Genomic DNA, 24,562 nt, shown 5'->3' with positions numbered 1-24,562 from the left:
TGAAGAGTGCTTGATTGTTTCACAGTGTTTTACCACAAGTGAAGATTTGTAGTAAACTATAAGGCAAAACATCAGCACTTGCATTCTTAAAAATCTTTAATTTTGCCAGCAATACCACCATCAGCAGCAGTCATTTTCACTGGTTTTGGAGAGTGGTGTAGTGTTTCGGAGGCTAATCATATCGCTGTTGGTCATTATCGGAAACCAAGTTTAGGAGTAAAAAGCCTCAAGAGACCTTGCTGCTATTACCGGTAAATATATGGCATTCTCAGTTCAATTGCTGGCATTGCCAATGTATCCTGAGATAGTACCGGGGATGTGTTATAATGGCGCAGAGCTGAAAATTGTTTTGCAACTCGACTGCTGTTTTTTGCCCTGCTCTAAATGAGAGGGTAAATTGGGTGGCAAAGGCTAGGGCAAGGCCTTTGTAATCAGCAATTGTCCTGCAGGGTTTGTCCACCAAATGTATTGCAAAAAGTTATATTAAGTTGTAAAAACAAATTTAAAATGTAATGGCAAAACCACTTTAAAAATCAATAGTTTGGCAAATGATATTGTTTAGCCTCTTCTCATATTAATGTGATTCATTTCATCAAAGGAGCTAGGCTAAAATCACAATGTTAATGCACGAAAATGCCTAAGGCATAGAAAGTAGCCTCTCATTCATTTTTTTACCCATTATGACATCACAGGGCTAACCTCTTGGCCCACCATTAGCCCTCAACAGCCTCCCATTATTGGTCAGAGCAAGGGGGGCAAACTACAAAAAGTAAACTGCTCTGATTGGCTTGCTTACGTTCTATTTTTATTGGTCGTTTTATAACTCCTAAAATCATGGGTAGCAAGGGCGGAGCCGAGTGTAGCAGAAATTAAGTTGAGAGTGCCAATTGCCACCCTGGCTACCCCTAATTGACATCCAAGGCTAACTATAGTTTTTAATGCAGGACAAATGTCTACAGAGTATCGGGAATGTACACTCAACCTAGATGCCTTCACAAGCCTAAAACCAATTTTCGGCTGGCTTTGCATCCTTCTACCTTGTAGCAAACTGCATTGCTCTTCTTCTTGAGATTAACGCATTACATCTTGTGTGTATCATGCAGGCAATTGCCTGCTGCAGGGACAGCTGAACTCTGATAGTAATCAGGGCTGGACGTCCGAGCGCCCCATCCATCTTTGGAACACTCTTATACATTCGGATTTATTCTTGTTCCATCACATCACTCGGATTTATACACTGCGGGGCAGGAGGCCTCAAGAGGGAAACCATTTTATCACACATGTAGCATTTGTGATAAAGCAATGTCTCTAAACTGCAATCCGTGACTGCGGCAGAACCCAAGCTATGGGTCTTGAAACACAATTAAAGGGTGTAGTGTAAGCTAAATGTGTACAAACCTTTTTCCATACTTTATTTAACCGACTGGGTGAATCACCAGGAACCTTGGTGTGGAAAAAATGAACAAATGAAACAAATGATTTAATTAACACTGCAAACAGAGCCCAGAGTTCATGATTGTCGTACACTGGCGTTGTGGCCCATGAACACGTTTTAAAACATCTAAGCCCATATTGACACCATATGTAAGTCAACACCAACATTATTTTGTATTGATGCATGGGTCCATCATGGTCCACCATTGATTAATGACACCACCGATGATTATCAAATGTTTATGTTAACACTTAAGGCCCAATTACGAGCGGTGCATAGTCATGCCACTGATATCATCATTACTTTGTAGTTTTACCACCCGGCGGATGTTTTACCACCCGGTTTACAAAAATGAAAAATTTGAGGCCTGGAGTGTTGGAACAATATGTGAGGCCCAAGATAACAAGACCGTTTACTGCATGCTTTCCCGAATTCTGGTCCTTTTTCCACTCACAATTTCACCCTACTCTCCACAGGTGGAGAGTGTGAGTGGATATGCAGGTGACGTTACTGGACGCCATTCCACACCCAATAAAACCTGTAATCGTGTGTTAACACATTAAAATCTACAGAATTACCACTCTCCACACTTATTATCAGCACGGCTCAGCTGAGAGCTAGACACTGCCTTGGAAAAAGATTTATATACCTGGCCTCTATTGCACAAAACTACCAAGCACAATAAAACAAAGAATCGTGTCTGACGTTTAGAGGTTTCAATTCCCAACAATATAAACTACAAATAAGGGAACTCTTTCATGTTACAGCACAGTTTCCCAAATATATGAGCAAGAAAGCATAGATTTTACAATCTAAAGAGAATTAATGAACCAATCCCTTACTCCAGGGACTACCCAAGCACCCAGGACCACAAATTATCAACAGAAGCAAAGGTGCATCTGCATAAAAGAACACACCCCAGCTTCCTCTGGGCTGATTTTGGGAATTGGATGTTTTAAGAGTGCCCCAGTAAGTCCAGCTCTTCCTGTCTTCTATCCTGCAAAGAGCGCCCAGTCCTCCAGCTGACACTGAGCATAGGCCACAATTTACATGCAGAATGTTTTCATGCAACTCAAATAAAAATACACAAGAGATGCCACATAGTCATTGCTAACACTGATTAGACTTGATAACTTGAAACACGGCATAAATTAATTTGAAATTTTCGATATCAACTCTTCAAAGTGAATCATAATTTTCACTGATAGTAGGTCTTAAAATATCTACAATTAATGACTAACTTCTGTTTTCTGGACAATATAAACAGTGTAACTGGAATTATGCAGTAGAAGATGGCCGAATTATTCGGCAGGGTTAAGTAAAAAATGCAGGAAGAAAAGGCAAATTATGCAGCATAATACTGCACCTTTTGGTATAGTATAACTACATTATTTGGTCAATTTAAAACTTGGTAACGCTGCATGGCCCTTGGTTGCATCGCATTAGTACCAATTTAATGCCCAGATATAACAATAAGCAAAAGAAAGGAGACCACTCCAGCTTTGCGTATGGCCTTTCACAATGCAACAACACTGCATTTTCATTAATTTTTGAACGGTTTGAGTTAGAAACAATTTGTTTGTGAAAATCTGCAGATTATGCAGCATATGATGGATTATGTATCAAATATCATGAATATAAGGAAGAACATTGGATCAGGCACTCTGACAACTGATCACCAAGTTGTTACTGTGCTTTACATTAAAAATGCATCTTGATTGGGTGATTGGTTTACGGTATGATTTTGCTCCCAGATGAAAAAGTTTATGTAAACTGGCAGCTTTATAAAGGTCTTAATTTAGCCTGTTGTGAAGAATTAACTATTCTGGCATACTTGTCACTTAATGTGCTGGGTTTTATATAAATTTACTCAGGATCACAAATCCCCTAGATTTCAGAAAGGCTGTGACAGTTCCTGTAGATTCAGGTATGAAACATAAAACATAAAACCACAAATGGAAAGTTAACATGGCAAAATACATTGAGTTGTGGCATGAGTGAAAATATTGATTTTTTTCAATAGCAATCATAGGATTGACACAGATGGAGACATCTTTTGCTTTATACCCTGAAATGAATTCAGTTTTACTATTTGTATCACAAAAGGGTTCATTCAGCTGAGAGACATTGAATTGAGACGTTTTACTGGCATCATTTAATCATCCTTGGGCCTATATGTTAATTAAAGCATAATATTGCTGCAGCAGATATGAAACAACAATACAAAAATCACAAAAAATGTAACACCAATATAGTCTTACTAATTATAAACTAGATTTAACTGGTGCAAGGACATCAACAGCATCACAGGAAACATTACAGAAAGCACACAGCCAACCAAAGCCAGCTGCAAGAGGTGTCTGGGTACACTGCCATCACGCTCATGGCAAAGGCAGCAAGCCAAAATGTGCTCTTCCCAGAAAATGATCCAGCACTCAAATGCCGATAAGCTGCAATCACTACAATCAATAACTGGTTTACATAGTTTTTTAATAAATATGGTTGAGATGCAAGAAGCCACATGTTAAGTCTGACTGCTTTAACCAGTCCAGCAGTTTACACGAAAAACTTTTGAATCCTAGAACATGTAGTTTTGGACTGTCCAATATCTCAATGGGTTTTCAAATCCTAGAATGTAATGTGGTGTCTTTTAAACTCTCACACGAAAAGTGAGCCCTTCTATCAGCTGTACAAATCATGCACTACAAGGGATGAAATATCCCCAGATGTATATTAAAAAGCATACTAGATGTCATCTCAGAATACTGTGACCTTATGACGGCTCACAATACCCTTCAGTGACTTGCAGTTTCCCTGTAACTTACACTGGAGGGTATTTAATCCTCTGTATGTCTATGAGTGAAAGTAGGCCATACTATGAATTGGCTCTTATACTTGATTCTTCAAGAGTTGTTCCACTATGAGGGATACCAATTTCTAAGTTCTTGGTCTTGAGAGAATGGAGAGCAAAAACAATACCTCTCAGTTAATCCACTCGAGGTCATGGAAAGCAATATGATTTACACTAGAATCAATATACCCTGAAAGAGCAGTCCAATAAGAATTTTCTCCAAATCAAAAGTCTGAGCTTTGAATCCAAACTAAAACTAGTATATTCATCACTACATTTTTAAATAATTATATGAATAAGATATTGGAGCATATGGTCCTTGTTTCAGATAGAAGGTGGAGGGATCCATGGAAATTACCAAATAAATGGCCTGATGTGCAAAGGCCTTTTGTATTTCTTAATGTGTCAAATCACAATTTCGGCCCTTTAAGAAATGCAAAACAGCCCTTTCCAATCTACAAAAGCCTTTAGGGAATCACAAAATACGATTTCTACCCTGTAGATATCGCATTTTGAGATTCCCTAAATAGGAAATCACAAATTAGGATTTCCTATTTGTGATTTTGTGGCACATGCACAAAGCATTTCCTAAATGCAAACTGAACATTTAGGGAATGCAATTATCCTAAAATTCAAGTTGATGGTAACTATGTGCTATTTAAAAAAAACACCCGAAAATGCTTATTTTAAAGTGCAATAAAGAGCACTCATGCCCCCAGGGCATGTGTGCAGTTTACATGTGCATCACTTTTTTGGGGGTGAAGGAAGGGGGGGGCTTAGGCTGAGCATCATCCTTGCTTTAGCATTTCCTAATTTGTTATTCCCTATTAGGAAATTGCAAATTAGGAAATGCTAAACCATTCGTCCCTATGGGTGGCCCATAGGAACTAATAGTTTGATATTACCTAAATAGTGATTTCCTAACGGTGTAGGAATCGCTATTAGATCATCTCTATTTTTGTACATACCATTTTGTATTTCCTTAATAGCGATTTCTTAGGAGTCGCTATTTAGGAAATGCAAAATAAGTATTTCATACATCTGGCCCTCAGCCCTCTAATCCAAGTTCATTAATAAGATGTTCATGTTAGCACATTATAGCTCTGAGACATATTCTCAGATTTTTAAATAAGGTTTCTGCATGAACAGAGTGATTCAGGTTGAACTATTCTATATCAATCATACTATTTATTTACTTACTTACCAATTAATTTCTATATAGATATGTAGCACAGCTTTAGCCACAAAAGCAGCTATTTTGACATAGGCAACACAAATATTTTCATTTTATTTTGACAGAAATGGTAAGACGTAATTTGTGATTTCACTAATAGATATATTAGATCTGGCATTTTAGAAGTCTACTCATTTGTGACAGCACAGTTCTAGTGTTTCCATGTCAAGTCAGGTTGCAATATTTGTTGTACCCGCAGTAGACAGTGGCAGTGATCTTCATCTATAGCACGTTTGAAGATGTACAGTGACAAGCATACTATGTGGCAGGATGTTGGAAAATTTAAATAGTAATCTTGCACTTCTCAATGAAATATATATTGAAGCTAGTTCATTGGTTAGTTGAGATCACTTTATTGGTTAGTGCAGAGATCACTCATTACAATGCAGCAAAGACTGTTATGTATCATTAAATGCCAGTAATCTCTGCCTCACATGGAAGTTATTGTGTGTCCCATAGCCAGTCTCTAGTCTACCAAACTTTACATCAGTTTTATATCTCTTTAATTTTTTGTTGTTTATTCTATGAAGATCTGTAACACATAATTAAATTATGAAGTGGAGAATAAAGGCTTCATAATTCCTAAACTTCAAGAAGGTAATGACCAAGTCACTGATTTTAATGTCTGAAATCTGTCAGTGCCTTTAATACGTGGAGCAGAAAAAAGATAAATAATGACTTACATGCTCATTATAACTTGCTCATTTACTTAATGTCTTGCAAAAAATAAAAATCCAATTAGCGAGTGTAAGAGGGAGGGATAGCGAAATGCATTGACTGAATAAAGAAGTACATAGTCTGTATAATTAGACTCTATATGGACCTGCTTTGCTTGCATAGTCAAGGTGACCATCAACACACTGCACTCGCTGTAATGATAAGGAGAAAGATGTGATTTGATAGATAATTGTCATGAAACATAATTGGTTGGTGATATGTTGATCCTGAAAGCTATTATTCTCACTATAACTAACTGGTTCATGTGAACCTGTAGTTAAAAGGCTAACCCTATTTCATGAAATTATAAATTGCAGATGAAGTAGTATCCATTTACATTGTTCTATGTTACATATTTTGATGCACTGGTCATTTTTCAGAATGAACAGTTATTAAGCTAATCGGAACTCATGATTGTGTATGTGCTACTTGTACAACCTCAGTCCATCAGCGGTCCACATCATGATGTCTGCAGGCGTCCTTTGTCTTTCAAAACTGACCAGCATGTTTATCTTCAACTCCATGTAGCTTGTCCCTGGCCCGTCACCTCAACTGGTTCCCTAACGTTGCCTCGTAAAGAGTAATCCTTTAATCTTATAGGATTGCTCTTTTAACAATAATTCCAATAGAATAAACTAATAACCATTCATTTTGATCTATGATTTATCAATGGCTTATCAATAGGATTCCGGGGCCCTGATTGTTAATTAGACCTAGTTAATTGCGGCGATAACGGGTGCTGAGAATTAAAACATCTTCCACTATCTCTACACCTAACTATGCCTTATGAGTTAATCCACACAGAATGGGGAATAGCTTTGCAGACTTGGGGGCAGATTTACTAAGAAGTGGTGCAGCACGGTGCTGTGCCAAAATTGGCACCTGCACGCTACATCACTTTAGAAACGCAGGGATGCACCGTATTTATTAGACTATGGCTCACCCCTGCGTTTCCCCCTGTGCTGGAGCTAAATTAAACTGCCTACCACCAACACAGGCATTCTTGCACCATCGTGCAAGGATGTCTGAGTTGAAGGGTTTGATTGTTTATGTGTGGGAAGGTGCCCCTTCCTGCACATCAACAATCACTAATGGTGAATAGGCACTTTTGGGTGTGCTGCAGAATGCAGGACACACAAAAGTGTCAAAGCGTCTTTTTGAAATGTTTGTTTTTGTGCAGGAAGGGACTCCTTCCATCACATAAACAATCATTTCTAGCATTTTGTTCTTTCTATGCGTGCTGCAGAATGCAGCACATATAGAAAAAGCAAAAAACTAGGAGGAATAAAAGTATTCCTCTTCATTGCACCCTGCTAACGGTACCCCTTGGGTGACGTTAGATTTTGACACTGCTTCAGGTTTACGAAAACTCATAAATCTGAGGCTGCTCACAGCAACATCCATTGCACGCCCCTTCCACACAAAGGGCTGCGTGTGAAGGGGCCATATTTACATGGTGGTGTTTAACCACAAAAAGTGGCTTAACACCGCCTTGTAAATATGGCAAAGCGCATTGCGCCACCGGAACGTCACAAAAAGTGACTCGCTGGTGGCACTAGGGGCTCTTAAATATGCACCTTCGTTTTTCTAGGCTGCTTCACATTCAATTCTGAATTCCATGGGGATTACCTCTCACATGCCCTACCTTCTCTGAGCAGGTGGTAGAAGCAAGCAGGAGGATGGTGAGTGATATAGGTGGGGAGAGCTGAAGAGGAAGGGTGAGTGTGTAGCCTGTCAGAGTGCAGCATAATTTGCCTCTCTCTTACATTGGAACTGGGGGCAGGCCCTGGTGCAAAGCTGGACTTGTGGTTCAGTGCCAAAGGAATATTATTGTATGGATTTTCTGACTAGCAAATCACGTCCAGTGTTCTGTAACCTGAAAATCAAATCCGTTTGCAGGAACAATTGTGTGGAGTGGTACACCACCCAGGATTCCCCTCCTCTCAACTGAAATTAGCCATTTAACGGTTCTCTTAAAAGTAGTCATGAACAACATCGCTTCTTGTGAAGCTTCCATTAAGGAATATTTACCAACTTTATGTGTAGTGTGTACAGCTACCATTTGGCACTGTACATTTTCGTGGCACAGCAAGCAGGTGAGACTTCATAAGGGCATGAGGAGGTTGCCAGTCCTCACCTGTGTGATGTGTTAGGCTACATTCAAACAAGAAGAGCGCACCACAGGTTATTAATTCAAAAGAAAGAAGGACGTTTTTCGTTCCTCGCAGGATCATGCCAAGATGGCTGGTCACAATAATCTTTTATTTAGTTTTTTAGTTGTTGTTTTTTGGCAAAGTGCCCCAAATTACTTAACAGTAGTCTCATAGTGCTTTTGGGTCAGATGCACCAATGAAAGAGGATGCATCGAGTCGGGATTGGGTACCAAGTTCACACCAGGGACTTTCAATCCAACTTGTAGTTTTTGACAATTCATAATTTGTAAAACCTTTGGAGTAAAGGATAGCTGCGTGTGTATGTACTAGAATTGTTCTCTGCACGAGCTGATGGAGTATACAATTTTAGAAAATTCTTATTTTCAAGAATAATCACAGAAAATATGTTACTTCTCTGAAAAAAGGCAAATGCCCAATGCTTGTTTTGTTCATGCAGGTTCAAAATTATAATAAAAAACTAAGTTGATAAGGTAGTAGCCATACAACCTTTAGGCCCAATAAACAAAGGGCTACTCACACCTTTGTAACGCAGTTTGCACTCTGTGGATGTGGGACAGCACAGTGAAAACATATGGGTTCCCGGTTGCCTGTGTTTGATACTCACAAACACAACCTTCATGTTGTTTGGGGACAGAGTAGAAAGTACAAGTCATGTGCATTAACCCTCCACATATACTAAAGCACTAGGTCTCTCTCCTATACTTTGTTATGCTTTGGCTTCCACCATCCACTTAATTGGGGGTACATGAGCCTGCTGAAGTTAGCAGACCCTTGCCTTCTAACAAAATGTGAAATAGAAAATACTTTTACAGTGGGGTCCCTAAACATATTCTTCTAGGAAACGTAGAGCATTTCCATTCTACCACTGAAAAGTTTGTTTTAATTGTGGTTTGTGCATGATTTCTTTGTGGCCCTGCCACCTTCCCCTTTTGTGTCCTCTTTATGTAAGACTTTATTTAAGTAAGGAGTAAAATAATACGATGTGATGAGTTACTACCCCACCACGCATTAAGCGAGGCTGAGGCCATCTGGCATATATGCAAGGCCCACTGCCCTCTGTGAGAATGTGCCCGATTCTGAGCTGCAATGTTGATAGGACCTAGCCGTGCACAGCCCTTGTATTTCCACAGAATGCCTCCCCTTGAAGCACAGATAGCAAAATTACAATTGCACCCCATGTTGTACAAATCCGCACGTCACTCAGCTGCATGACACACTTATTTTAATTTCATCCTTTCACATATTGTCACAGGGTGGTGCGAGATAGGACATCTTCATTAACCACACTCACTCTGTGACGAGGTGGAAAAGGATGGCGTTAGGGAGATTAGGACCAAATGTCATTGACTATTCTATCTGGCCAGTCTGTGAAGTCAGGTCACTTTCACATTTTATTTAGTGCAGCTCCAAATACCTATTTCTAGGCGGAAGAAGAGAAGCCCAGTCAGAGTTGCAGTAAATAAATGATTCAAGTATTGCCTTAGAGACAAGAGTAGGAGACCTCACATGACCTCAACTTATCAGAAAGAGGACAGAAGTAGTGCACTTCCTGAAAATCACAAGCAATCTCTCACTGTGCTGCTATTTAAAGAAAATACGTAAAATTCTGATCCTCTCTTTTCATAGGCTTGATTACTGATGCTTGTTTCACTCCCTCCTGCAGATTATATTTGCTTGATGTGAACGCAAGATATATAGATGTCCCACTATCAACCAATGGAACACTAGATGACCCTTAGATGTAGCTTTTTGTTAGGGAAGGTGCTGGTTATTTGATGTGTGAAATAATGTGTGTTTGTGTGAATGGGTGAGTCAGGGATTGTGGAGTTTGACTGAGTGTGTGGTAAATGTGGGTAACTGGGTAAATGAGCTGGGTGAGTGGCAATTGGAAGGTTAATGTGTATGGGTGAATGTGAGTAGGTCGGTGAAGGAAGGAATTTGGGTGATGGCGAGTGAATTGTTAAATGTGGGTGAATGTGTGAGAGGCTGGGTGAATAACTGGGTAAGTGGAAAGGTTAATGTGAGTGGGATGGTGAGCAAAATGCTGTTAATGTTGGTGAATGTTTTATAGTCACAGCTTACAGGTCACAGCCTTTTTTTCTTAGCCCAGAATGAAAGCTCAGTAGATGCAACAGTTCTGATTTGAGTGAGCTTAGGAGCATGAGGGGCAGAGTAGCCCTGCAGCGATCCACACCAGTGACCATGGGGTCAAAATAAATCTTCAGCAGGATCTGGGGGATCAGGATCATTTACTAAGCTCACTTGCACAGTGCAATCCCCAGTATGGGCTCCACGTTTTGCAAACACCAACCGCAATTGGTTTGACTTCTGGCTGTATTGTGCTTTCCCACACACCAGGTCTACAACTGACAGTGATGTAACGCAGGTCCCTGCCACTCCTGTGACCCAAAGAGGCCCCAACCCTTCAAGGGGCCCATGACCCTCCAGAGGGGCCCCATTCTGCCCTAGGCCAATGAACATCTGTTAGATATGGGAGACTCAGAGGCCCCTCTTCAATTTCTGCAGGAGGGACGTCATCATTTTATGTTACGCCACAGATGACCTGACACAGTGAGGTGGCAAATCCCTTTAGTGAAACAGGCATCAAAATGCTGGAAGGGCATATTTTTCAAACTACACATTCATATTCCAATGCTTGTTGGAGAAATTTTTTCTGGATCTACCACTAGATATCTATATTGCTACAATGCACGTTAGTTATTTACTACCTTTTTAGATCGATTGCTGCTGTAGAATCCAATATACTCATGAAAAAGGCTTTAAAAAGAGCAAGGGTCAGATTTTGAATTAGGGGGATGGGTACTGTCTCACAAACATGACGGATGTCCCATCATCTTTTTACAAGCGCATTATGTCCTACGGCACTCATTAAAAGGCAGCCAGGATAGCTGTCACATTTGTCACAGAATAACCTGTCCGTCAAACTCTAAATAAGGCCCCTCCTTGTATTAAAAAAAAATATAAAGTGCAAACACAGAAACCTAAATTAATATATGAGCTAGCGGTAACATTTCCTAAAATGCTGGACATAAATTAATAATGGATATTATATACTCGTCCTACAAATTACAGGTTCACTGTCACGTCCTACATGGACCACCTTTGTCTATGGACTGCCCTCCCATCTGCTTTATATTTTTATAAGAATTATGTTTTTAGTCGGGTTACCTTTTCCATCCCATCCTCCTTGAGACTAATAATATCCAAATCAAAATCTTTTCTCAATCCATCTGTTTTATTGAATGTGATCCGACCTGTCAAGCCATCCCACCGCACCTGAAAACATATAAAAAAAACAAGTTTTGATTAAAGATGCAAACCATTTAATTTCAATTTACCTTAGAAAAATAATGTGGCATCAAATAAAAACATTTATAGCCTGCTTCTGAATTCTCATTGAAATAAATATTGTACATCTTTGTTGCAAGGTATATAATGATAGCGTTAATGATTGCTAGGCACTTTAAAACGGCAATGGGGATTCTTACTTTCGTAAATGTAATGTTTCTGTTGAAGCAGATATGCTGATTAAGAAAATTATTAATGATGTTTATGTGCTTAATAATGAAAAATGTGTAGAGAAATTAATCGTAGAGAAAATAATGTGCATGTTTGAAAATGTGCCGTCGGGGTATGTCTGCCATGTGTACGATGTTGAACTAGTATAACTGAAACTGTATGAAATAATGAGAATATATGAGAAAAATGTAGTAATATGTCATATTGAAATGTATAACCTATGTTTTACTTCAATTTATAGTGTTAACTTAGCCAAACTGAAAGGACTAGTCTCCCTGGGCCTCCCACACTGAGAACAGACAACAATAACCGCGGTTGCGAGAAGCTGCCACAGCCTGGCCTTGACTCACCCGATGTTAAAGTTGATTAGCTCAAATTTTCTGCAATGTACCGGCGAACAGGAGATGATGAAGACAACTTGATACAAATATGTGTAGAGTAGGCTAAATGTACTTTCCCAGGACTCGAACAATGAAGGCACTGACTGAAGAGCAACATGCAACAATTTTAATACCTGAAGAGCCAGATGATGAGAACATCGTATGGCGAACCAATCCACATCTTGTGAACGAACTGATATTAAAATTGGTAGATTTGGTAAACAAATACTAAAGGTTAAAGTCATATCTACTGACTGACTGACCAATTAGGAATTAGGGAGACGGACTGGGAGACCCTAATAAAAAGTCATAACAAGGGGCTAAAACTTCAGATGCGGGAGACTTTAGATGATGCAGAGAGATGCGAGGGGTCAATTGATGACGTCAGGAGATGCTGTCCGAGGTTCTGTCGTTGGGCTCATACTTTGTGAGCCTAATGCTTGGCTGACTAATTGATTACCTGAAGACGAAGACTGACTTGTTGCTGATCCATCCTGGATAGGTAGTTATGAAAATGTGACTGACAACTTGTGCCTTTTCTTCTAGGTACCAACTGCGCTGGTTATAGAACTATCTCGTAGATAGATTTTTTCCAAATTGATGTTTTTCTCTAAACTGTTTTGCATGAAGCCCCACATGCTGATGCTAATCTTGATTAAGTAGGCTGTTAAGGGAGACAATGACGGTGAGACTTGACTGATGAACTAGTTGCTGAACTCTGCTATAAACGCTGATATTCTTGGATTATATAGTTGCATTTACGCATATGGTTTTCTTCAAGTTATGTTATAATGTTTTTCATTAACAAATTAATAATTGTGTGGATTGAATAAAGATTAAACTAATGGATCATTTAGAATTTAAATCAATAGGGAAATAAAAATGGTTTAACTCATTATTGAGTTGTGGTTATTCATGAGTAGATGGTTTTGAGCAGTTTTTTTCATAGAATGTTTCTTGATTATTGATGATAGCTATTGATTCAGTAGTCACTGCATGACTAGGATACTCAATGCGATTCAAAAGGTTCATCGACCTATACGCGTCCCCTTGTATGTTTAATTACTGAGGACCAGGCATGCTATAATTTCCCAAAATCATGCATGTGTTCTCATATGGATTAATCTATGTGTAATATTACACAACAATTGTGTAATAATGAGCAATTGTGAGGCGAACTCAAGGAGCAGGTGTCCTAATGGCTTGTTGCTCTTTCTTATGATTCCTGTGATGGTTTAACTGCTTGTCTTTCTTCCACTACATGACCAGCCAATTCTACTAGGAAATCGTCCATTTTACTCTTGCCCCCTCTCCATCTCCTTTCTTTCCTCATGTATCACTCCCTATCGGTGTGAACAGCTGGATTAATATATCTATGCTTATCCAGCCACCAAATTGACCCCTAAACATACAACGCTAATGGCATCACTACCCGTTATTCTGCACTAGGGTGCCACGATTGGGTGCCCATCTCCTTGCCTAACCCTGTCACTGCTGTTTGACAACCCAGTCACCTTACTATTTGTTAGGGATGATCTAGCTGCTGACTCTACTGACATCACCATCCCCTCCCACTTCCTCCTCTCACTCTGGACTTCACTTCTAAATAAGTTAACTTTGAGTGAAGGGGCCATAGCCGTACATGGTAAAGTGTACCTCCCATCTACATGGTTGAGGATATGTGGGCCTGCTGACTAACGTGACTCATGGGGACCAGGCAATATACAACAAATTATTGGGCATGTTTCTGATGCATTGAGAGTGTGCAACAGCATCCGAGGGGTGTTCCTATCACTTCTTTCACCCCACTACATACGGGTCCTATCAATCAAGCAGCACACACACACACACCCACACGCACACAGAAACAGAAACATTAGGCAGAAGAAAGAGATGAAGTTACAAAAACATGTTCTCGTACAATAATATACACATAGGAGCACACTGGTCCTCACCACTATGGTAAATATGTCCATTTAAGCGATCAAACAAACATACTAATAGAAACACGAACAAACCATCAGCACACACACAGAAAGACCCAATCTATCACGGATAACACTCACACTGAAACAGCTTAGCCACATGAAGGTATCCTTACTTCAAGAGTATAGACCTGGCCGCTCCTAATGATATAGGGTCCATTTTTGTAATTCCCTTCCCCCGATTAAACAGCACAGATTAAATGGGCCATTTCCCACAGCTCTCTCACAGTGCATTATCACACTCATAGGAGCTTATTGCAGTAAAGTTCCCTTGCAATGCAAAGCACTAAATACAGAGCTCATTTCACACAGCTCCCCCCAATGTACATCACATAACATTAAACTGACCAAGCAAGTCTCTCGTAAAGCACAGCTTTGTTTGCTGCTGAGTCTTGAGTGGTGGGTTATAGACACCTTATTGAAATTGTTTTAATTGACCAAAAAGAACTAACACAAAAAACTCTGGTTGGGGATCAGGATGTGGTGCAATTCTCGTCCAGAGACAATGTGAACAAAATGTATCAATTTTTGCATTTCCCTGCACAATAGTTTTTGTAAAATGGCTAAAAATCAATAGGTTTTACAGACAGTTCAAAATAGACAAACGCAAAATATTTTGATAGCGTAAATTTAACCCTAAATTTCTAATTGGGAAGCCCTAAGAAATCTTTCAAAATAAATGGAGTGAACAATGACTTTCCTTTCACCTCCTTCTATTTCTCCATCACACCCATTGTATTTAGGATAGCTGTCATATAATATGATTATGAATCTAAATGAAAAATGGATGGGAAAATAAAATCTAGAAAGGCCATATACCCAGAGCGTCTACACACCTAAGTCTCTCATCAGTAATGCACAAACCGCGTCTCAGAGACTTGCAAATTTGGGTCGTGCAAATCTATTTTTAAGTGCCTAGAAGCAGCTTTGTTTCTAACATTCACTTCTCTGCAAGAAATGTTAACAAAACATTCCACAAAGCTAGATGAAGTAACTGTAAAACATTTATACAAGAACTGGACATTTATTTCAATGGCTTGATGATTACATGAAGGAGAATAATTATCATAGTGATCTTTCCCGTTTTAAACAGTCCTAAATATTAAAATATTCTCTTTTACAGAAAGCTTTAGATCTTTTTTTATTTTTTTATTGATTTTTTTTATTGAATAGCCCTACCCAATACATTTGCTACAGCCCCCTAGGCGCTAATCTGACTCTTGTTACATTGGGTAAAGTTATAATGATGTGTTTAGCATGTTTTAATGAAATTGTGATAGAGTTATAACAATTGCACTCTATTACAATTCAGACTTCATTATCCCTGTCCTGCGTAATGAGCTACACAGCCTCATGCTGAAAGCAATCGAGCTTTGAAGAGCAGCTCGGTGCCTTGACAGTGAGCCACTTTTAAAGGCTACCAAATGAAATTGGAACATTAGTCAGGAAATAACCGTGGATTGATTTTCTGTTTTATGTAGGCAACCATTTTGTCATTAAACATACGCAACGTTACCACGCCACACAACTGTAGATGGAAAATTGCATCGTCCACACTTCACATTGCCATGTGTTCCTTAATGTCTAATTTACGTGAGTAATCGTCTTGTTTGACCAAGTGTTCCTTCAGGTTTGGCATTCCAAGGCACTGATGACCTGAGAGTGTCGGAACACCACAATAACGCTTGGGTTTGGGGATATGGATACAATTTTATTGGATCAATTTACACCCTTGAAACAGCCAAAGATTTACAGCTGTCAAGTATATAGTAAAGCCATTCCCAAGAGGGGAGTAGAAAGGCAGCACCCCTAAAATTTGAGGAAGTGTTGGTAACGGGGTTTGTCCCTGGTATAAAATATTTTCCCAGTAGATAATTGTTGCACTAATCATTTTCCTAAGCACATTTGTCTATTATGTGGTTGAATACGAATTGGGAAGACTGGAATTACCTCATGGAATTCTGTTTCACCTCATTCTAAGTGGACCAGTAATTCAAGCGGAAAAAATGCATGAGTCTTTGGCAGGAGCAACAGTTAAGCTTCATTTTACACTTATTTTAACAGGCACAGAAATAATGCCCTCTCCCACTGACTAGAAAAAAGAAAAATCTTCCTGTTCCCCTTTCTTCCTGTATCCTTCCCAACCAACCTACCCACAGGTCAGACATACATCTATCTACTGCTCATAGCAGGTGGTAAATGTATGTGGTAAAACGCCATGGAATGGTGGGTTCCCTGTGATATTAAACAAACATTTGTTCCAAATGGTAGTTCCCAAGTCCATGGTGATTTTACCAGGTGGTAAAAAACAAATCACTTGGGATTTTACCATGGCCCCAGTGCCGTACTGAGCAACTTGTAATCAGGCCCTACATATAATTGTGCTTTTGGAAAGTCCCTCGCCTGACTGTGATGACGCAGAAAAAGAAGGTCCGACATATATTCTTACATATCGTGTAATCAAAACGTATAATGTACTGTGATTTTAGTAAAGAAAATAATATACAAGGGAAATTGTGCCCCCGGGGTAGTTCGCCATCATTGTAAACGAGCTTTATTAATCATGAAGTATTGAAAATGTAGTAATCCGTCATGATTGCAAATGTATGCCATGATTTCTTGTTTGAAACTGTTTTGCTTAGCTTAAATTTAGTAGAGGCTTTGGCCTACTTGCCTGGTCTCCAATTCTAACTGCGTGGCTTTTCCTTGAACTAATGAAACATATATTCTTGCTTGAAGTTGTATTTTTCCAGTAGAGCTGACTAATACACTTATCTCCAAGGTTTCGTACTAGGCCGGTTTCATCCCCTTTGATACAAGGTCAGTCTGCAGGTGCGGACAATGAAGGTACAGATAGTAAAATAATTGGCAACCCATGTTACAACTTGTGTTCCAAGGCTCCAAGGACAGTGTATGCATAAATGAGCGCTAGTAAAGGACAATTTTCATTGGACAATTTGAAGCCAACCTATGAACCCTCCAATGGAAGACCCTGCAGAATTTGGAATGTTTCTTACTTAAACCCACTGGACAAAGAGAAGTCAGCCATTTTCCTCGATGCCAATTTGAAGCCAGATGCCAGACTCCATTTTGGATGACACCCTGATGCCCTTTTCTCTATCTGAGAGAAAGAGACTTTAAGAATTCTCACCCTAGAGACTTTAACTTTGATTTGCCCCGTCTTGCCCATGCAGTAACATTGCCCCATTCTCCTTGCCTCTGCAAGGAAGCTTGCCCTTAACTTTGCCCCTTTGAAACTTGCCCCATGCTGATCGAACCAGTACCTGAAGGACGAAGACTTTTCTTGAATGCTGATTGTATTTGGTAAATATGAAAGGATAAATTTATTATGCATTGTGTTTTTTTCCTTTTAGGTACCAACTGCTATTTTGATAGGGTCCTAGCTAGAAGTTTTCCAAATGTGTGTTGACTAAATTCGTTTTGCATGAAGCCCCACATGCCAATGCTAATTAGAGGTTAGTCGAGGTATTCATTCGATGTACCATGCTAATTTGAAATCTTGTTATGCTGACCAATGTATGAAATTAGTCAAATACAGTTAGTCATGTTAGTGATTTGCATTGCCATAACTGAGTGTATCATTATCCAGATTTTGCGAAGATTGCGTTTCTTCCACCGTTATGGACAGCCAGTAATGTTCATATACATATATCATTTGGTTTTGAGACTTATATACATCGTGTTAGCTTTGTTAATATAGGGAAATAAATTCACTATCTTTTAATAAACTGGTGTGGTTATTCATGACTGAAAGGTCATGGTGCGCCGAAATACCAACTGTTATTGATTTTGATGTGCTATATTGAGCTATTAACTGAGTATTGATTACCGATTGCAATAGTTATCGATTATTGATCTGAGTGACCCGACTATTTTAGGATGAGGAGAGCCCGACTCGGTTAAAAGATCCACCGACCTCCAACGTGTCCAGGTACAGGTAATTCATAAGGGCTGGATGCGTTATCAGTAGATGGTAGCAGAGATTGATGGTTTAGCCCTTTGGGACCCCATCCGAACAATAGACAGAGTCAAGTTAGAATTTTCTTTGATAAAACAAGTTGGAGGGATGATGATGCCCTAAGTCCCAAATGACTTTCCCAGAATCTCGGAGCTTGCGAATGAGGAACATGGAGGTATGAGAATGGTTTCGGCGTTTCTAGTGACGGCATGAGTGAAGTTAGGGTTTTGCGCTTGCACAGCTTATTGCCGCAGACGAATTGAGAAGTTTGTGAGGATTTAGGGGGTTAAAAGATATTAGAGGAGTGTTACTCTAAAAGTGTGAGAGTAGGGAAGTCGCCGAACTTCACATGTGTGTAGCGCTTCGTGCAGAAAAAAAAAATTGTCCACGTGGTTGTTGATGTTGAGACGGGCCCTGCGAGGTCAAGAGACTCCGGAGTATGTTGAAAAGTGTATGTGACACTTGTTTGATGTTGTGATCTGGTCAGGTTTAATGGGTTGATCGGGCGTGGTCAACAAGTCGGTATGAATGTTGCGGAGTGAAATAAAACTTCGACTTTGAGATTTGACGAATTCTAAAGTGCACTAGAATAGTTCATTGATCAGTTGAGAGTAAAGTTTGCGGGTCAAATTTTGCTTGCGAAAGTGGGAAACCGAGAAAGATGGAATAACTGCAGAGGCTAGTGAAAAATCCCTAAGGTTTCTGAAGCGATTGTATTACCTTTCCTGTAGTAAACCGACAGATCTGTTTTATTCTTTTGGTAAAGTGCTCGCGTTATATTGCAGAAATTAGTTTATGAGAGAAGCCGAATGAAAAGAGGACAAGCCGTGGGACTTTGTCAGCCGCAGTGTGTGAGTGTGATGTCACTAGGAGCCGCGCTGGGATAGGTCGGTTGGTGAGAAGGGTCGCGCACGGATTGGACGCAGTCCGTGAAGCGCAATTGGAAGGGGAAAGGCAAGCGAAGAGTATTCCGGGAATTAAAGTCACTTATTGATTACATATTTTAGAAAAACAAAAGACGGAAAGATGAAAATTTTCAAAGCATTTAAGAGTGCCATGAGGGGAGATGTTTATATTAAAGCAAATGTAGGAGAAGAAACACCGCCTGAGGGTACACCAGCTTACATTGTCATTGAAGAAAAGGGTGTAGCACCATGTCTTTGGTTAAAACAATGGTGCAAATCAACAGAGAAACATGGAAGTGTAGCGTTCCCTATCCACGGGTCGTTTAATCTAAGAGTTTTAGAAAATCTGAGATTTGCGCTATACGACATGAAAGTACCTCCAAGACCAGCACAGTTTGAGGCACTAGCAATTTGGGAGCTAATAGCTAGAAACCAACAACAAAAGAAATTTGAGACAAGAATAAGAAAAGTAGAAAAGACACTAGCGGATGCTAGATGGGACAGCACACAAAAGGTTTGGAGATCAGATGTATTGCAGGGGATTAAATTGTTTCCAGCGATTACTGATGAAGCGGAGACGGAAGGAAGGAAAGCCACACATAAGACAAACAGGAGTCAGTCCAGAGATAGAGAGAATAATAGAAACTCGAAAAGGGGAGACGAGTCAGATGATGAGGAGTTCATTATACAATTGCTGAATGATCGCCCGCCACCATATGTAGAAAGCGAAAAAGGCTCAAGCATTAGTACTGCCCCTCCAGAACCAATACAGGGTAATGTAACACCAAATTTGAGAATATCTCAGAGGCCGAGCAGTTCCGATATGCCTTTCTCACCACAAATACCACAGGTTCGGAGAATATACCCAGACGTGCCTACGTTGAGACCTGCTGATAATTATCAGCCACAGGTTCAAAGGCACTGCTGTGAAGAGCATAACTTGGGAACGACTTCTGATTCAACGGCGCACGGAGAACAGAGTTATCAAAGACCAACATTGATTCAAGCTGAATCAACACAGTTCTCGATGCCTCAAAAGCAGACACAAGAAGTGCGAGTAATAGAAAGCCAGTTAGGTATGCCAGCAATGATGAACCACAATGTGGGGATTAACATGCCACAGAATTCGGGGAACAGACAGAATCCAGACGCGATATCTCTGCCTATCACTGTAGGTCCACCAGTACCACTGTACATACAGGCAAATTCAAGCACAAGCGACCAAGGGTTAATGATACAGAATGGGACAGGGAGAAGATGCATAGAAACCACTCCAGAGACAACTCCGATAGCGGCACTGCCAAATGGATCTGGGTCCTTGTCGGAATTCCGTCCAATTCCAATTTGTGCTCCGTCAACCGTGGTAAGGTCACATCCACCACTATTAGTACCGTTAACCTCAGAGACTGAAACATTACAGAAACCATCAGTAGCAGTTGATGTAACAGCTACACTGATGGGATTGAACGCGCAACAGTTAACACAATGGTTCAACAGCCTGAACTCCCCACAGAGTACATCCAGCGGGAAGGGAGAAGAATACCTGAATAAAATAAGGTTGGGTATGGAGGCAGATGAACTGGTAGAGGGGACAATGGGTTTGAACAGATTAGAATCATACACAGAGGAAGAACTAAGATACATGTGCCCTAGGATTACAAGAGAAGTAAGCAGCATACATAAGAAGTTACAAGAAATTGCAGACAGAAACGAGATCGATATAAGTAAGACTAAACACCTGAGCAGAAGTTACAGGTCAGACTTTGAGACAAAAGATTTTGAACACATGAGATCCGCAGGGATGAAAACACAACTTAAAGAGATACTGCAGAGTGCACAGGTCTGGAGATGTTTAGACAAGTGGGAAAGCAGGTGGGTTAAGAAAAAGGACAAAAAGAAAGAAAATACTCCAGAGCGGAATGAGAAAAAACAACAGAATGACGATCTGATAACTATGTTACCAATGAGAGAGACAGCAGGGGGAAAACTTGTACATGTACCATGGCACAGGTGCGATATTAAATCCTTTACGGATGACTTTCCCAAATTGAGAGAGAAGCCAAATGAGTGGTATCAACAAACAGATAGATTTGTGAAACTCGCGAAATGTCTCTGGGAAGACCTGAATACTTTATTTGAAATTGTGGTTCCTTCAGATTTGTGGGAATATTGTAAAAGGGCTGTAGGTTGGCCGACGAGTGAACCAGAGAGAGATAGGGACACAGGTGCGCCATCACCTACGGTAATGAGTTTGTACCACAAGGTGATCGAGCACTTGAAAACCAAGGTTGCGTCGAAAAATGTGGATTGGCAAAGGATTGACAGGACCGCCCAAGAGGTTAAAGAGTCTATACATGCGTATTATGAGAGGTTGTTGAAAGCGTTTAAGAATTACAGTGGCACAGAAACGATTGAGGCAAAGGACATGCTCCATTTTGTGTTCAGGTTTGTGGAAGGTTTGAGACCCGAAATCAGCCAGATGATTAAAACGCATTTGATTTGTTGGCAGTCAAAGTCGATTGATGAAGTGTTGAATTATGCAAAATACTGCAGTGATGAGATTGAGACAAAGCAGAAAAGATTGAAAGAAAAGGTGATGGTGATGCAGCTTAGAGCAGCTCAGACAGGTTTACAAGGTTTGCAAGGTTTTCAACAACAGATGCCGCAGCAGTAGTAGCAGGGAAATGCTATGTTTCAGCCGCAGATGAGAGGCAGAGGCCGAGGAGGTTTTGTGAATAATGGTCCTGATTTGAATACCGTTATGGTTCCAAATGGTATACAGGCAATGAAGAAGGTGATGCCATGTCACACATGCGGAATTGTCGGGCATTGGAAACAGGAGTGCCCAATGATGGTGCAGGAAGGTGTAGGTCAGCAAAACAATGATGTCAATGCATTCCAGACTATGAGAGGACCGAAACTGAGAGGTCCAAATCCAAATTTCCAAAACAATAGAAACCAGATGCAGGGTTTACAACCCATGCAACCGCAACAGATGCAAATGCCCTGTGTGCAAATGGCACAATTGCAGCCAATGCAACAGCAGTTTCCTATGGTACCTAATCAGCAAATGCAAATACCCTTAGCACCAATGAATCAGCAGCAAGCAATGCTTCCTCAACAGGTCACGTTTCAGGGAATGAGTCAAAATGACACAGTACACCAATTCCCATTACACAGCGAGAATGGAATAAACAATGTATGGGAGAGTGAAAGTTCAGATGAGGAGGGAAATTGTGTGCTTGCAGCATCTTTGGAAGTTGATCAAAAGGGTCCGTATGTGGAGGGAAGAGTTATGGGTCATCGCGTTTCATTCTTGGTTGACACAGGAGCTACACGTTCCACTGTTAGGAGCATTGAAGTACCAAATTTGCCACTTTCAGGGAGAACAGTACAGGTAGTGGGAGTAGCAAATAGGTACCTGACGAACCCAATCACAGACCCAGTACAAGTCAGAATTGGAAACTATCAAGGGTCACATAAATTTGTGGTATGTGACTCAAGCCCGATATCACTGTTAGGAAGAGACCTATTGTGCAAATTGGGATGTTCGATTATGTGTTCAAACGAGGGAATTAAAATTCAGACAAGCAGTGATGGGGAAGAAGAGGACAGTGTAGGAGGGGATAAGGTGGAAACTGTCGATGAAGAGTATCCCCTGATTACCCTTTATCCGATGATCACTGAAGCAGATATTCCTGCTGAGTTACAGGAAACAGTCGGAAAAGAAGTGTGGGATATGACAGGAAAAGAGGTGGGATTGGTGAAAGGAGTGGAGCCAGTGAAAGTGACTGTAAAACCCAATGTGACTTTTCCCCAGACCCCACAGTACCATATGGCGCAAGACACCCTCATAAAGGTTGCCCAACTCATTGATGAGTTTGTAAAACAGGGAGTACTGAAAGAAGTGTTAAGCAGTCCATGTAATTCACCAATCATGGGACTAAAAAAAAACGAGTGGAAAGGTTCGAATTGTTCAGGATTTGAGGAAAATAAATGACATAATAATCAAATGTTGTCCCGTAGTACCGAATCCAGCTGTGATAATGTTTCAAGTTCCCTGCGATGCTGAGTGGTTCTCAGTCATCGACTTGTCGCAAGCATTCTTTTCTGTGCCTCTTCATGAGGACAGCCAATTTTTCTTTTGTTTCAAATTCCTAGTCAGAGTCTATAGTTGGTGTCGAATTCCTCAAGGGTTTTCGGAGTCACCATCAATTTTCAATCAGATTTTAAAGAAAGATTTGGAAGCGTTGGAGTTGCCATTCGAGTCGACCCTAGTACAGTACATTGACGATTTGCTGATCGCATCCAAGACAGAAAGTGACTGTACGGCTGACACTATTGCCCTATTGAACCATTTGGGAAGAAACGGACACAAAGGTGGTCATTCTGACCCTGGCGGTCTTTGACCGCCAGGGCGGAGGACCGCGGGAGCACCGCCGACAGGCCGGCGGTGCTCCAATGGGGATTCCGACCGCGGCGGTAAAGCCGCGGTCGGACCGGCACCACTGGCGGGGTCCCGCCAGTGTACCGCGGCCCCATTGAATCCTCCGCGGCGGCGCAGCTTGCTGCACCGCTGCGGGGATTCCGACCCCCCCTACCGCCATCCAGATCCCGGCGGTCGGACCGCCGAGATCCGGATGGCGGTAGGGGGGGTCGCGGGGCCCCTGGGGGCCCCTGCAGTGCCCATGCCACTGGCATGGGCACTGCAGGGGCCCCCGTAAGAGGGCCCCTAAATGTATTTCACTGTCTGCTGCGCAGACAGTGAAATACGCGACGGGTGCAACTGCACCCGTCGCACAGCTTCCACTCCGCCGGCTCGATTCCGAGCCGGCTTCATCGTGGAAGCCTCTTTCCCGCTGGGCTGGCTGGCGGTCTGAAGGCGACCGCCCGCCAGCCCAGCGGGAAAGTCAGAATTACCGCCGCGGTCTTTCGACCGCGGAACGGTAACCTGACGGCGGGACTTCGGCGGTCGGCCTCCGCCGCCCGCCAAGGTCAGAATGAGGGCCAAAGTGTCTCCTTCAAAATTACAGTTCTGTCAGAGGAAAGTGAAATATTTGGGTCACCAAATAGAGAAAGGGTCACGAAGAATTATGAAGGAAAGAATAACAAGTGTACTTCAAATGAGTCCCCCAAAGACGAGGAGGGAGGTGAGGAAGTTTTTGGGAATGGTGAGCTACTGTCGCCAATGGATTCCCAATTTCTCAACCCTAGCAAAACCTTTACTGAAACTGACCCAGAAGGATGCGCTGGATGAAATAGAGCTGAAAGGAGATGAGATGGATGCTTTTATTGAATCGAAAGAATGCATGTGCAGGGCTCCAGCTTTAGGCATGCCTGATTACACAAAGCCTTTCACATT

The 24,562-nt window shown here is 41.1% G+C and overlaps 1 protein-coding gene across 5 annotated transcripts in view; it reads right to left on the bottom strand.

The window, feature by feature from the left end:
• Window positions 1-24,562, bottom strand: part of GRIK1 (glutamate ionotropic receptor kainate type subunit 1) — a 990,817-nt gene that overhangs the window by 223,904 nt on the left and 742,351 nt on the right. For 3 of the 5 annotated variants that reach the window (XM_069204053.1, XM_069204054.1, XM_069204057.1), the window contains 2 exons: window positions 11,601-11,708; window positions 1,399-1,443 (listed from right to left, as the gene is read on the bottom strand). In XM_069204053.1, coding sequence (XP_069060154.1) covers window positions 1,399-1,443; window positions 11,601-11,708 — 153 coding nt within the window. The remainder of the gene's footprint in view (window positions 1-1,398; window positions 1,444-11,600; window positions 11,709-24,562) is intronic. The other 2 variants (XM_069204055.1, XM_069204056.1) reach the window with 1 other exon arrangement.

The sequence above is a fragment of the Pleurodeles waltl genome, chromosome 8 (assembly GCF_031143425.1).
Source record: "Pleurodeles waltl isolate 20211129_DDA chromosome 8, aPleWal1.hap1.20221129, whole genome shotgun sequence".
NCBI classification, from domain to species: domain Eukaryota; kingdom Metazoa; phylum Chordata; class Amphibia; order Caudata; family Salamandridae; genus Pleurodeles; species Pleurodeles waltl.
The sequence above is the reverse complement of the archived record's forward strand: the minus strand, read 5'-3'. Positions and strand labels throughout refer to the sequence as shown.